This window comes from Hippoglossus stenolepis, chromosome 6, assembly GCF_022539355.2.
Source record: "Hippoglossus stenolepis isolate QCI-W04-F060 chromosome 6, HSTE1.2, whole genome shotgun sequence".
Taxonomy (NCBI): Eukaryota; Metazoa; Chordata; class Actinopteri; order Pleuronectiformes; family Pleuronectidae; genus Hippoglossus; species Hippoglossus stenolepis.
In genome coordinates this window covers 15,831,550-15,844,082 of record NC_061488.1, presented here as the reverse complement: position 1 = coordinate 15,844,082, position 12,533 = coordinate 15,831,550, and the positions used below count along the sequence as shown (strand labels likewise).

Below are 12,533 nucleotides of genomic sequence, written 5' to 3'. Positions count from 1 at the left end.
TTTGTCAAATATGCAAGATCGCAGTTACAACAAAGCAGTTGAAGTTCTTAAACAAGGTTCAACATCAGAAGCTTGGGGGATATTATGAAAATGAGTTTATAAAGAAACAGCGTACATTTTAATCTTCATCTGCAGTATATGACAATGTGTCCCAAAATTCCCTTATTGCAAGAGAGTAAAGCAAGAACGAGGGCAAAGAGTGTAGAAGCCCTGCTGGTTAAACCGTCTGTTGAAGTTAAAAGGTAAAACAACACAATTCATCAGTGAAATGTCAAATGAATAAATAAATAAATAAACTGCAACGGAAAGAAAAGTACAGTGTGGGAGAATGAAATAACTGAGATGATTCACTTGATTAGGAGGTGAGGCTTTTAAATGACATGAACACTGCAGAGTTTCTCACAGGGGTAAATCTCCCACCCGATGGTTATATAAATAAAACAGGATTCGTCATCAGATGTGTTTTTGTGCTTTAAAATGCAGGTGAGCTGTTCACATTACGAGACTCACGACCTGCGAAACAAGGTCATTCCACACGTCCAGTGCTTTCCAGAGCTGAGGAGCAGCCTCCTGAATCATTTGTGAGGTTTGGAAATGTGAGAATAATAAGTAGGTTCCTCAAGTCAGAACCTTTCCTGGCCTTGCTCAAGTATGTAATAAAACCTCTCTCAAATCTAACAAGAAAATACTTTCTGTTGTACCCGTCATGTAAAAACCTGTATATGTGACTTTATGCTCCTTTTCCACTGGTCAGGAAACCCACTAACACCCACTAATGTCTTATTTTTGTCTGCAGCCAGCATTCTCTCCCGGGTCTAATGACTCTGTAGCAGACATGGGTTTTATTCCGCTACAGCTCCGATCAGTAGTGATGGAAACGTGACACAGGGGTGAACACACTAATCTGGCAAGACAGAGAGAGTACCTCAGTTTTCTGCAAATATGTGACGTTGAGTATGATGCACCGGGGGGGATAAGACAGAAAGGCATGCTTCTGATCACCTTTTTGGCCATCAGGGATTATTTGGACATTTTGGAGAGAAAGTCTTCTAGGATTCTAACTTAATTGGCAACCTATACCTGTTATCTTGATGTGATTAAAACAGCTATATGTTCTGGCCGCACTTTGCCAAAAATCCAGGGATGATTCTTACTCAGTCGGGAAATGAAATTACAATTGACAAATCACTTTCTCTCAATAGGTACAGTTACCACCTGTAGATATTGAAATTCATGCTCCGTACACCTGTGCCTTCGCTGTGTATAAATAACTCACTAACTGACAGACGGAATAATGCTGCAACAATAATATGCAGCATTCGATATTGCTTACAATATATATCGCACAGCCATAAAATATTTGGCATGACCTACACTGACTTCTGCATTCATTAAACATCTAAACAATACAGATTATTTTCTTGACTGAAAGGTGATTTAAAGGTGACTCATTAAACAACATCAATACACTTCCAAGGAAATAAATAATGGTTGTTTACCTCCTCCTCTTTTCTGTCAGCCTTACAAATATTTATGTGCTGTGTGCAATTCACCAGCAGGAATTCAGCCCATGTAATCTATCCAAGGAGAAGTCAGTCAATGTCAAGTCATTTCTGTGCCATCACTGCCATCACTGAAAAGATGGCTCACCCAAATGGTTGTCCAGGGAACCCTGCACGCCTTCGCCAATCTTCCTCTTCCAAATCGTAAACATTAGCCTGGTGAATACACGATCACCTTCACAACAAACAATTCATCATGCTTCTAGAAAGGAGCTAGACGGGATTTTTTGCATTTGGTGCATCATCCTGTCTAAACTGGCGCTGTTTCCCGCTGTAATGAATAAACCATTGGATTTAAATTCGCTGTGCCCTGAGTTTTCACAATATTTTTGGACACTGTCGTGACACAGCTTGTGCAGCCCAACAATCCTGACAATGCTGCTGTTCGTTTTTTTTGAGCTGGTTCGAACATGTGTTGGCATTTGGACACCTTGCACCGGTGGATTTGTCTGCAATATAAAGAAAGCCAGCGCGCAATGAGGCTGCCAAATGTAAGCATATGGCTCATTGTTCCAGCTTTTCTTGTCAACACAGGGTGAGATGTCTCATTATAACATATACAGAACAAAGCACTACAAATATAAGCCCACTGTTGGGTTTGCAAACAAACACCTCATAATATTCTCTGTGCAGCAGCTGAACAGCGTGGCTTCACACAGGAGTGAAACACGAATTAGTTGACTAAAGTTTACCTAAAATGACACCAATTTGTTTGTGCTCGGTTTGTACATTCAGCAACACATCCAGCAGCCAAAGCAAGTTGTTTAGTTCGTTACTGAATCTCAGTGGCACACTGTATTGTTATTTAACAAAGCACAAGTATTTTGTTTTTGCACAATTATAAAAGTAGACTGCTTTCAATCCAATGGGAATCAATATAATTATATGGACATCTTCGCTGTCACATTCATCCGTAAATTGCACATTAAGTTTTTTTGTACAATTGTCTGTAAGATAAACGATAAAACTCATTAAGATTCAGTTTGCTTGCAATCCCTGAAATTGGCAACATAATTGAGTAAAATCAAACAAGATAAAAATAAAATAAAAACTTCATTAAATAAGTTCTCCAAAAGTTGATAGATTATAATAAGCTACATTTATGGCCTCTGGCAACCATTGCTGTAATTCTAGTTTCTAGCTTTTAAAAAAAATCATTTAATCTTCGAGTCCAGGTGACAACTGGTCAATATTTGAAGAGATTCCTTAAAGGCAGATTTAAGATATCGTGTTCAAGAGGCTGAGTAAGTGTCTTTGTGAAGCTAACGGGGCCTTCGACCTCAGACCACCTGAATCTAATCAGTAAATCTGTGAGTGAACATTTGTGCCAAAGTTGAGAGTATTCTCTCGAAGCCTTCTAATGATAACACGCTCATGAGGCCAAAAACATGTTTTGTGAGGCCACTGTGACCTTTGAACACCCAAATCTAATCAGTTCATCTTTGAGTCCAACTGAACATTTGAACCAAATTTGAAGACATTTACTCAAGGTGTTCCTGAGATGTTACGTTCACTATGTAAAGAAAAGTGTTTCGTGAGGTCCCAGCGACCATGACCTTTGACAAAAACACACTGATCATCCAGCTGAGGATTCATACCATGGAAGTACGTATGAACAACCTTAGAAAAAACATAATGCCTCCGGCCACTGGCTGTCGCTGGTGTGGACGCAAAACTAGAACATCTGCATTTCCTGAAGAGAATGTGCTGCATCTGCTGCTGTTATCTTATTGTGTAATGAGTGTAATTTACATCACAGTAAAAACACTATACCCTTTAAGACTGACGCTTAAAAATCGAGACAGTATGTTGCACTGGTGAATTCCATTCAGCCTCGCTGACTGGAAGAGTAAAAAGCCAATCTTCAGACCCCTGCGTAGAAGTTAATAGCACTGGATGCTTACTCCCATTGATAATGTCATGGAAAGCAAAGGGCTGATCTGAAGCAAACAAAGCACCTTCAGAGAGATGCTCCATTACTCAGCCTGGCAGGGACCCAGCCACAGACAGCCTCTCCACTCTGCATGCCAAAGTTTTTCTTCGCCCCCACAGAAAATTAGGCTCACGGGCCAGAGTGTCCCAAAGTAAAAATGACTCACTCCACTGATCTCAACAACACAAACACACAGCCAGGAGATCTGAGGGGGAGCGCACAAACACGACTTCCCCTTAATCCAGATAAACACGCGAGATGAGGAATCAGACAAGTCATACTGCACTTTGTCTACATCCGTGTGTAGGACCTGACCTCTTCAGTAATACTGAGTGTAACTGATCTGCAGCTACAACTGGTGGAGATTCAAATGTATGTATCTTCCCATGAGAATAAAAAAACAACTTACCTCCAGAGTACGGTGGCGGGCCACACAGTAGAACCACCCCTTGACCCTCGCGAACCCTCACTGGACTTCTCCTCTGCGTCTTGAAGTTCTCCAAGTCTGTTGACCACAACACAAAAGCAATAACAGGAAATAATCAATTCCTTCTAGAGCCATAAACACACAGGGAAAAAAACAACAAAAAAACATGGCGAGCTGTGTACAGAGGTAAAAAATGCACTACAAGTCAAGTCTATGGTTGCTCAATAATTTCATACTGACCAGAGTTTAACTGGGACATATGATGCAGAACTTTTGCATATTTTCATGAACCACCCATGCGATGTTTGCATAAATGCAGACGTGGTGCTATAAAGTCCCGAACACTTCTGACTGGAGCAAAAAGCAATTCCTCAAGTATAAGTCACACATGAGTGCATTTAATTGGAACTGCACATTGTTATCACTTTCTGTGTTTCATCCAGTGCACACAGACCAGCAACAATTAAATGACTAAGACTGAAACATCATTTGTATGGAGACCGATTACTTGTTGACAACCTGCCGAGAGAAAGCGAATAGAGACGGCGATCCTTGAACACTTTGGCTTTTCTCGCCTGCTGTGGCTCTTGTAGATATCGCAGGCAGCGCAGCCAAATGTGCAGCTGGCGTATAACAACATAATCAAGACTGAATTCGAGAACGGAGGGAGAGAAAGAATGCAAAAGTGACAGATCTGGTGTACAAGCACAACAGGGCGGCCCTCTGCATATTAAATCATAAGTACATGATCTCTGCAGACTCCGTCAGCAATGGAACACAGCATCCAGCAAAACAGTGTTTCATCATCACAATTGAAAACAGCTTTTCTTTGTCTTTTGTTCACAAATGAATTACGTGAAGCTCCTACTTTACTTCCCAAATTAATGAATAGATCTCATATTCGGTGCAGACAGATTGAGTGAATGCCTCAGTGGCCAATTCTTAATCTATGGATGATCCATGGGTAACACAAAATAACATCCTCTCTGTGCATGAACAGATTTGGCACAGTGAGGCTCCCTCAGCAAGACATCTATAAATCCCCCCAGAGCTGATGAAGCTCCAGAGTAAATGTGAGGAATCTATTAATTTACCACTATCCCATATTTGTGCTATGTGTATGCCAGTGTAACTTCACGCAATTTCACATGTTAACGCTGTTAATCACAGTATAAATTAAAAACACAACTTTCCTGCTTGCCTTTCGAGCAAATTAAGCTTTGGCTCTGTTATAACGTCCAATACTTGGTAAACATAGCTCACAGTTATAAATACACTGGTTTTGTCGGCCAAGAGAGGCAGAGATAAATTTGACTTATCATCCAACATTTTAATCATATTTAATCTGCGTTATTTAAAGATTTTGACACCAACAGCTTAAAAACAAAAGAAGTGCCTCGGTAAAGCCATTAGAGCATGATGGTGAACCAGCAGGAACAATACCAGGACCTTGAAACTATAGCAGCAGAATGGAATCTAGCCATCATTACCTCCATCAAGGAGGTTATGTTTTCATCCCTATCCGTTTGTTTGTTGGTTGGTTTGTCAGCAAGATTACACAAAATATATCTTAACAGATTTTCATGATACTTGGTGGAAGGATGCAATATGGGTCAAGGAGGAACCCATTAAACTTTGATGTAGATCTGGATCATGGATCCAGGAAATTTGTTTTTCAATTTCTTAAGCTTGCGAAATAGGACATTTTGATATCTTCACTGTTCTCCAAGGGAATAGTTCATGAGTATTATTGATGAGTGATGATGAAAAAGATCTGGCACATTTAGGGAACTGATGTCAGAGTAAGTAAAATTTGGTGCAGCTTGAAATAAAGGCCCATCTCCATTCAAAACCACACACGTAACCCTGCTATGATGACACATCATCTGGGAAATGTCCCATGACAATAAACACTTCAGCCTGAATTGAAGTGATGGCCTGACATTGTGAGTGACACTGCCTTTCGCCCATTGCTTGAGCTATGTCACAATAGGTCAGCTTATGTTTTTTCATAAGTTGCTTTTTTTTTTCACCTCTGCCCACTAGTGTATGAGCTTAATAAGAGAGATACCCAGTTATTTGATGACATATTAAACCTGCTCAAATCCCAGTATGCAGTTACTGGAGCATGGATTTTGAAAGGTTTGATCAAGTGGTTTCAAGTTATTACTCTGCACTCTGTCGTCATGCCAATGAATGTTCAGAAATACACACTCTCTACAGTGGGCTATGGACAGCAATTTCAGGCCTGATGCAGATGGCACACTATAAGAAAACCAACTGTGTGTGTGTGTGTGTGTGTGTGTGTGTGTGTGTGTGTGTGTGTGTGTGTGTGTGTGTGTGTGTTAACATTTTCTACATATATGTCATATGTCAGAAAAAATACCTTAAATATATATATATAGCTAAAATATGGGATAAATATTGGATATCTGAAAAACAAAATGTGAAATAACCTTTTTTACTAAACAAAGGATCTTTTTCATATAGTTTTGAACTGGTAATGCTGGGATATGTTTTGAACTACAAAAATTATTTCCTATTTGAATTATTGTATTATGTTTGTTTTGAAATCACGTAAACAAACTATATATGATTTAAGTAATTCAGTTACCTCTTTAACAGATGCACATGTGAACATGGTTGTCGACTTTAAAATGCTATGAAACAAACGCTGACATCAGTCATCTGCCCTAAACAAGTGTGTGTGTAGGCTGCACAAGGCATGTGTCGGAAAAAGGCATACATCAAATCAAACATTTTACCATAATGAGACAGAAACATATCGGGCCAGACATCTCTTCCCGCTTCGGGTGATTTTGTGCCTATATACCCGTTCTGTCAGCTGGTACTATAAACGACACATAGACTCAGATTGAACTCTTTTCCACCAAAGCAGGCTCGCATTGTCGAAAATATCCCGAGCTGCTCAACTCACGCTGAGAGTGAAGCTCTCCTGATTAATATTCCTTTGGAGTATGGCGGGGCGTAAATGAGCTAGACACACTAAAAGCCAACAATGCCTGACAACCCAAGCTGTTCTGCACCCTGTGGATCATCTTATCAAGCCTATCATGGCTCTGCACCTCCGTGTGCTTCTTCATGGCCGGGTTCAGGCTATTTTGAGTGTTTTCAGATCCATGAAATTGGATGTGAATTTGCATTTATTTGGACTTGCTACTCCAATGTGACCCATTGTGGTGAATGAGAGGAGATTGCAGAAAAGGGAAAATTGAAGCCATTCTGTCGGATTTTGAGCTCGAGGACAATATGTGATGTGGTTACATTTGTCTCCTCGCCATTGGACAAAAGGAAAAAAAGACTTTCAAAAAACTTTCTTTATATGAAGTTCTTCAACTATGGTTCATTTGCTTCCATTAAGCTTCTGTCTTTTAATGAAAAAAGGGTTGTTCTGTATTTCTGATGTAAGCTGAGCAGCCACAGCAGGATCGGGTGAAACATTTATAAACTATGAGCTTTTCATCCTAACAAATAAAAATAATAATTAAACATGAATAATATTCAATGTGAAAGAAAATGAAACGTTTGCACAAACTGTAATTAACATCTGATAAATGATCTCCCCATCACTACCTTCAATCCTACGTAATGTAAATTTAGTAGAAGCTTAGCCCAGCAGAGCTTCTAAAAGGAATTTGGCCTTTTTAATGTGATTTCTGATTAACCGAAGGGTTGTTGAAATATAAGGTAGGAGCCTTGGAATCATTTAGACCTTTTTATCTTCACCCACTAATGCCACCATTTTCAAAAAACCCTTTCACCTAACCATCTACCTTTTTCTCAATTACCTCAAATGTGAAAGTGCCTTACGATCTATCAAAAATTCAATAAGTAGGAAAATGTAAGAGGTGGGGTGCGAAGGCAGGAGGTGGTTATGTAGTTATGTTTTAAGGAGATTCTAAATCGATTCTCACAAAGTTATGTTGATATCTTCTCAGGTTTTTTCCTCTCCTCTGTCGCCAAGTGCCTGTGCTCATTGCGGGAACACTGTTGGATTTCTCTATAATATTGTACGGTCTCGATCTTTCTATGTAAAGTGCCTTGAGGTAATGTAATGATTGAATGAAGGATAATGATTTGCAGTCATACAAATATAACTGTATTGAATGTGAACACTATTACTGACTTGACTTATACTTGCACTAAAAACCAACTCCACTTCTTGGACCACATGTGTGAGACATACACATTTGCGTAATATGTGACATCAATGTATTATTGTTGCTATGAATGTTTTTGTTAGTTTTTACATACTGAATGATTTGGTTCACTTTTAAATCCCTTATATCTTTGGATGCAGCTGTTTTTACCTCCGTCAAGAGATACCAGTCCGTGTGTTGATTTGTTTGTTTGTAAGCAAGATTATACAAAACACAGCTGAACTGATTTCCATGAAACTTGGTGGAAGCATGCAGAATAGATCAGAGAAAACCTTTTTTTTCACTTTCTTTAACAATGTAAGATTTGCAACATTTTCACAGATTTCCCAGGAAATAATCCATGGATCTTGTTGAAAAAAGTTAGACATCTAAAATCTTTGAGTGAGAGAAATTTGTTGCAGCCTGATTGAATTGAAGGGGACTGTTGGGCCTTTGAGGAGGTGTGTGCTCTACTGAGTGCATTTCTACTTATGAGATTGTCTTTCCATGCTGTCCCCGTGCACATGAAACCTTTTTGGGTTCTAGGTTAAAATGTGGTGCTACCATTAGTAGTTTAGTAGCAGCAGCAGAAGCAGTGAAAATAGTAAAACCTAACATGTATGCATTTTGCATGTGAGGAACAGTGAGGAAACTTGCAAAAGCAAGAAAACAGCAGTAACCCCTCACAAAGGTGAGAACCACTAACCTTATTCTACTAATCCCTATAGTGGACACAGTTCTCTATGGGAGGTCCCATCTGTGAGTAACTTTGAACTTACTTGTAACCTACAGTCATTTAAAGCTAGCCAATATTCCTAACATGTCGTATCTGTAGACTTTATTGAACACGTCAAAAGGTACAAGTCTAGTCCATGAAACCAAAAAGCTGCCATCAACAAGTTGTTATCATGAAAGCAAGAATATATGAAATAACTGCAATGAATATTACTGACGATGATAAAAAAAATTGCTTTGATCTCCTCTCATGTCTGTCTGCTTCCCTGCCCTCTCCTCTCCCTCCTCTGTTCTCAGAGAGGTGTCTCGCAGTGAAGCCCTAACAGTGAGTGACACATTTGAGCAGTGATCAACATCAAAGGGGCCTAATTCTTACACAGCCCGACTGCTGCTCTCTCCTGACAATTACACCACCGCCGTGAAGCGCAGCATTCAGGGGATGTCCACTGCCCTCCTCCCTGACATGATTAGAGACCCAGATTGAGCACTTAGCATCCCAGCGCTGATGAGAAACATTATTGTCCCCTCCTCAGATGCATTTCAGCTCAAAACAGACTTAATTTTCACCTGAGGAAACATCAATGAGTAAGAGCACAAAGCTAATGGAAATGATAGAAGGAGAAGAAAAAAAGAAGAGATAGGAATCTTGCAAAGTAATTATACAGATAAGGCAGTTAGGTTCGACTGGAGCCAGTCGGAAAAAATACAAATGAGGTGCAATTACAGCGCTGAATTTGATAGGAGGAAGCACGAGCACCGAGATACAAGGGAGTTGCGTCCTGCATTTCTTTCATAAATACAGCAATTTCATCCTTCATTAAACACGGTGTTACCCTTGTGGCTCTATAAGCAGCACGGCATCTCGGCTGTAGCATGTTCCTTCTCCAGGATCAGACATCCAATACACTCTGCTTATATATTGCAGGCCTTGCAATCTGCTGTAGGATGTTGCATCTTGCAGTGGTGAAAATCCTTTCACTTACAGCTAAAAAAAATATCCCTGGGAGATTAGGAAACTCAATCTGGTTTGATAACCAACTAGATTATTCCTTGCAGCGGCCCCAGCAGGCGAGCAGAACCTTTTAAACATTTAAGTCTGTATTGTCAACAGGATCAGGAACCTTTATACTTTTAGAGGTTTAAGCCCCAACCAGATGGTAACAGAAGCTGTTATATCATCCATCTTTCAGGGGATTAAAATGTAGGCTACATCAACTTTTATAGAGGGGCTGCACACTCAAGCAATACAAGTGTGAAGAAGGACATTATCCGTTGGCACAAATCTAAGACACTGATCTTACGTCCTTCATCAGCATGTAGCAATATTTTATTTAATAAAAAAAAAAACACAATGTTGTAATCACTGTTCTACATCTGTTTTCTGCAGTGGGGACTAAAAGCTTTGGTTCTAGGCTTTCATGCCCGGGCCGCACTTGGTGCGTGTAGAGCGCTTGACGGCTGCGTAGCTGATCTGCTGCGTCTAGCATACGTCTGTTGTTGACACGGGGAGCGTGTCTGCCATCTGCCTGATACGGAGCTGCTACGTGAGGATTCTATAACTGCTCTATTTACTTGAATAAAAGTAGGTCTATGTACTTCACTAAATACCAGGATTCTATGGTATTAAGCTGTGCATCTTCCGGTCATGCAGAAATTTCACAATAAAAACCTTGTCAAAACAAAAGAATGAATTCAGTCAACAGAAACGCTAAATTGCTTTAACTTTGAAGGAGACATGCGGCGGCTCTACCCTGTTAAAACGGGCGCCAGAGTGAGCACATGAGACGCTCGTGCATCCAGTGCAGCCCGGGCGTCAGATTTGAAAAGATTAGGAGATGGATGTTATTGTTGATCCTTGTATTCCCTTCATTAATGGTCCTTAACTTGGTTCTTGTCTCATGAAGTTATTACAAGAGCCCCTTAGTGTCATATTGAGCCACTCTGAGTCCGTTACAAATGACACCACTGACTCATAACAGGCTGCTCCTCCAATGAATTATTCCCTTGACCTGAGACCCGCTCAATCACCCAGGACACTTAATTAAGTTAAACCATGAGCAATAAATAAGATGTATGACATATCAGCACCGATGCTTGTTCTCATCCGTTGACAAAAGCCGCAGGTTCCAGGTCAGGCCCAGGCGATGGATGAAACCAATCACAGTGACATACAGTTTAGGTCAGGACTGGGAAACTAATTGGAATTGTGAATATGATCAACAGCCCTTGAGCAGCCCAGGACACAGATTTGCCCTAAATATGCTGAAGATTGAATGGTGCTTTGAGACAAAGACGCGCCAAACAGTGGCGAGATGGATACCTCTGATTCTCTCGCTGCCAAGGATCATCTCCGTGTCCGCCGTGGCAGAGAAACAGACATCAGAATTCAATCTAGCTGCACCATCTGTTCACAGATATAAGGGCTGTCATTTGATATGGGCTGCCCATCAAGACTGGAGGCCTCAAGTTCACCTTGCCATCAGAGATGCCTCAGACTCAGGTCTTATAAAATGTGATAGATGGAGGCTGTAAAGCATCAACCACACTGGGGTCTGTCAAGGCCCACCACACAACAACGCAGTCTTCATCACAAGGGTGTGAGAACTTTAAAAGCACCAGACAAAGTAAACACCGGCAGAGGAGCTTTAATCATTGTTAAAGAAAAAAAAAAGTTTGCCATTATACGACTGGATATGATAATGTGAGTAACTTGTTTCCTCATTAGTAACCTTAACTGTATCGGCCTACTGTAAGAGTCTCCTGTCGCTGGTTGTTTTTTTGTTAGTGAGGATCTGACAACAAACAATTTCCAGTGAATCCTACTGGGTCATTATAGTTTCAGTGAACCAAAACGTTTGATGCTTAATTAAACTTTTACTTTTTGAAGCAAACAAAAACTGAGATGAACTCAAAAAGATCTGAACTCGATTTGAGGTGAACGAAACTTAACTGAGGTGAAATAATAAAACTGAACATAACACAAATTGTTTGTGGTAATAATAATAATCAATGTCGAAGGTTTTGCAAAATGGGGTTACGAGTAACAATACGAGTAAAATAAAATGATCCTGATTAACGTGCTGAAAACTGTAGTTGGCAGACAAAATATTCGCATTGCACTCCTCCTAACTTTTTCTTTTTTCACACTTTCTTCTCTCTTGTCAAAATCTTTTGCTTCCACTACCTACAATGCAACTTGACTGCTCATAGTTTGGTCAGAGGCTCTTGTGTGTCTCGTGTAAATTTCGCAGCCACCACAAATACATTGCACAAGCACTGTGAGAGCTATATCCCATGTAATTTTAAAATATTCTATCACAGAGTTTTGCTCTTTAGCCAGTGTTTGTCATTTTCTTCACATAAAGTGTGTTGAAAACCACAATTAATTGTATTTCTCCAATAAGTAGCAACAATCGGTCTTTAAATGTGAAAGAAATTATTTTCACATCGACTGAAATGACAATGTTTATTGTGATTACCAGTCTGAGCCGAAAGCTTCCTGCTTCGATCGAGCTGGTGGGGAGAAGTCAGATAAGGTCACTTCATTTAAACTCCACACCCTCTGATTTTCAAACTTGTAGCTTCCAATCCCTTCAGATGCTGCTTTAAGTGACATCACTTGAGGTAAATCCTAAAAACTCTGTCCACATCTTTTTTTGTATGTAGTAGTGCACCTTAAGATGTGTTATAAGACTTTGGAAGAATTGCAAAACCAG

General features: G+C 40.0%; 1 protein-coding gene across 2 annotated transcripts in view; it reads right to left on the bottom strand.

The window, feature by feature from the left end:
• The window catches only part of cntn3a.1 (contactin 3a, tandem duplicate 1), a 79,191-nt gene that overhangs the window by 42,743 nt on the left and 23,915 nt on the right, over nucleotides 1-12,533 (bottom strand). For both annotated transcript variants that reach the window (XM_035159798.2, XM_035159797.2), the window contains exon 5: nucleotides 3,905-4,000. In XM_035159798.2, coding sequence (XP_035015689.1) covers nucleotides 3,905-4,000 — 96 coding nt within the window. The remainder of the gene's footprint in view (nucleotides 1-3,904; nucleotides 4,001-12,533) is intronic.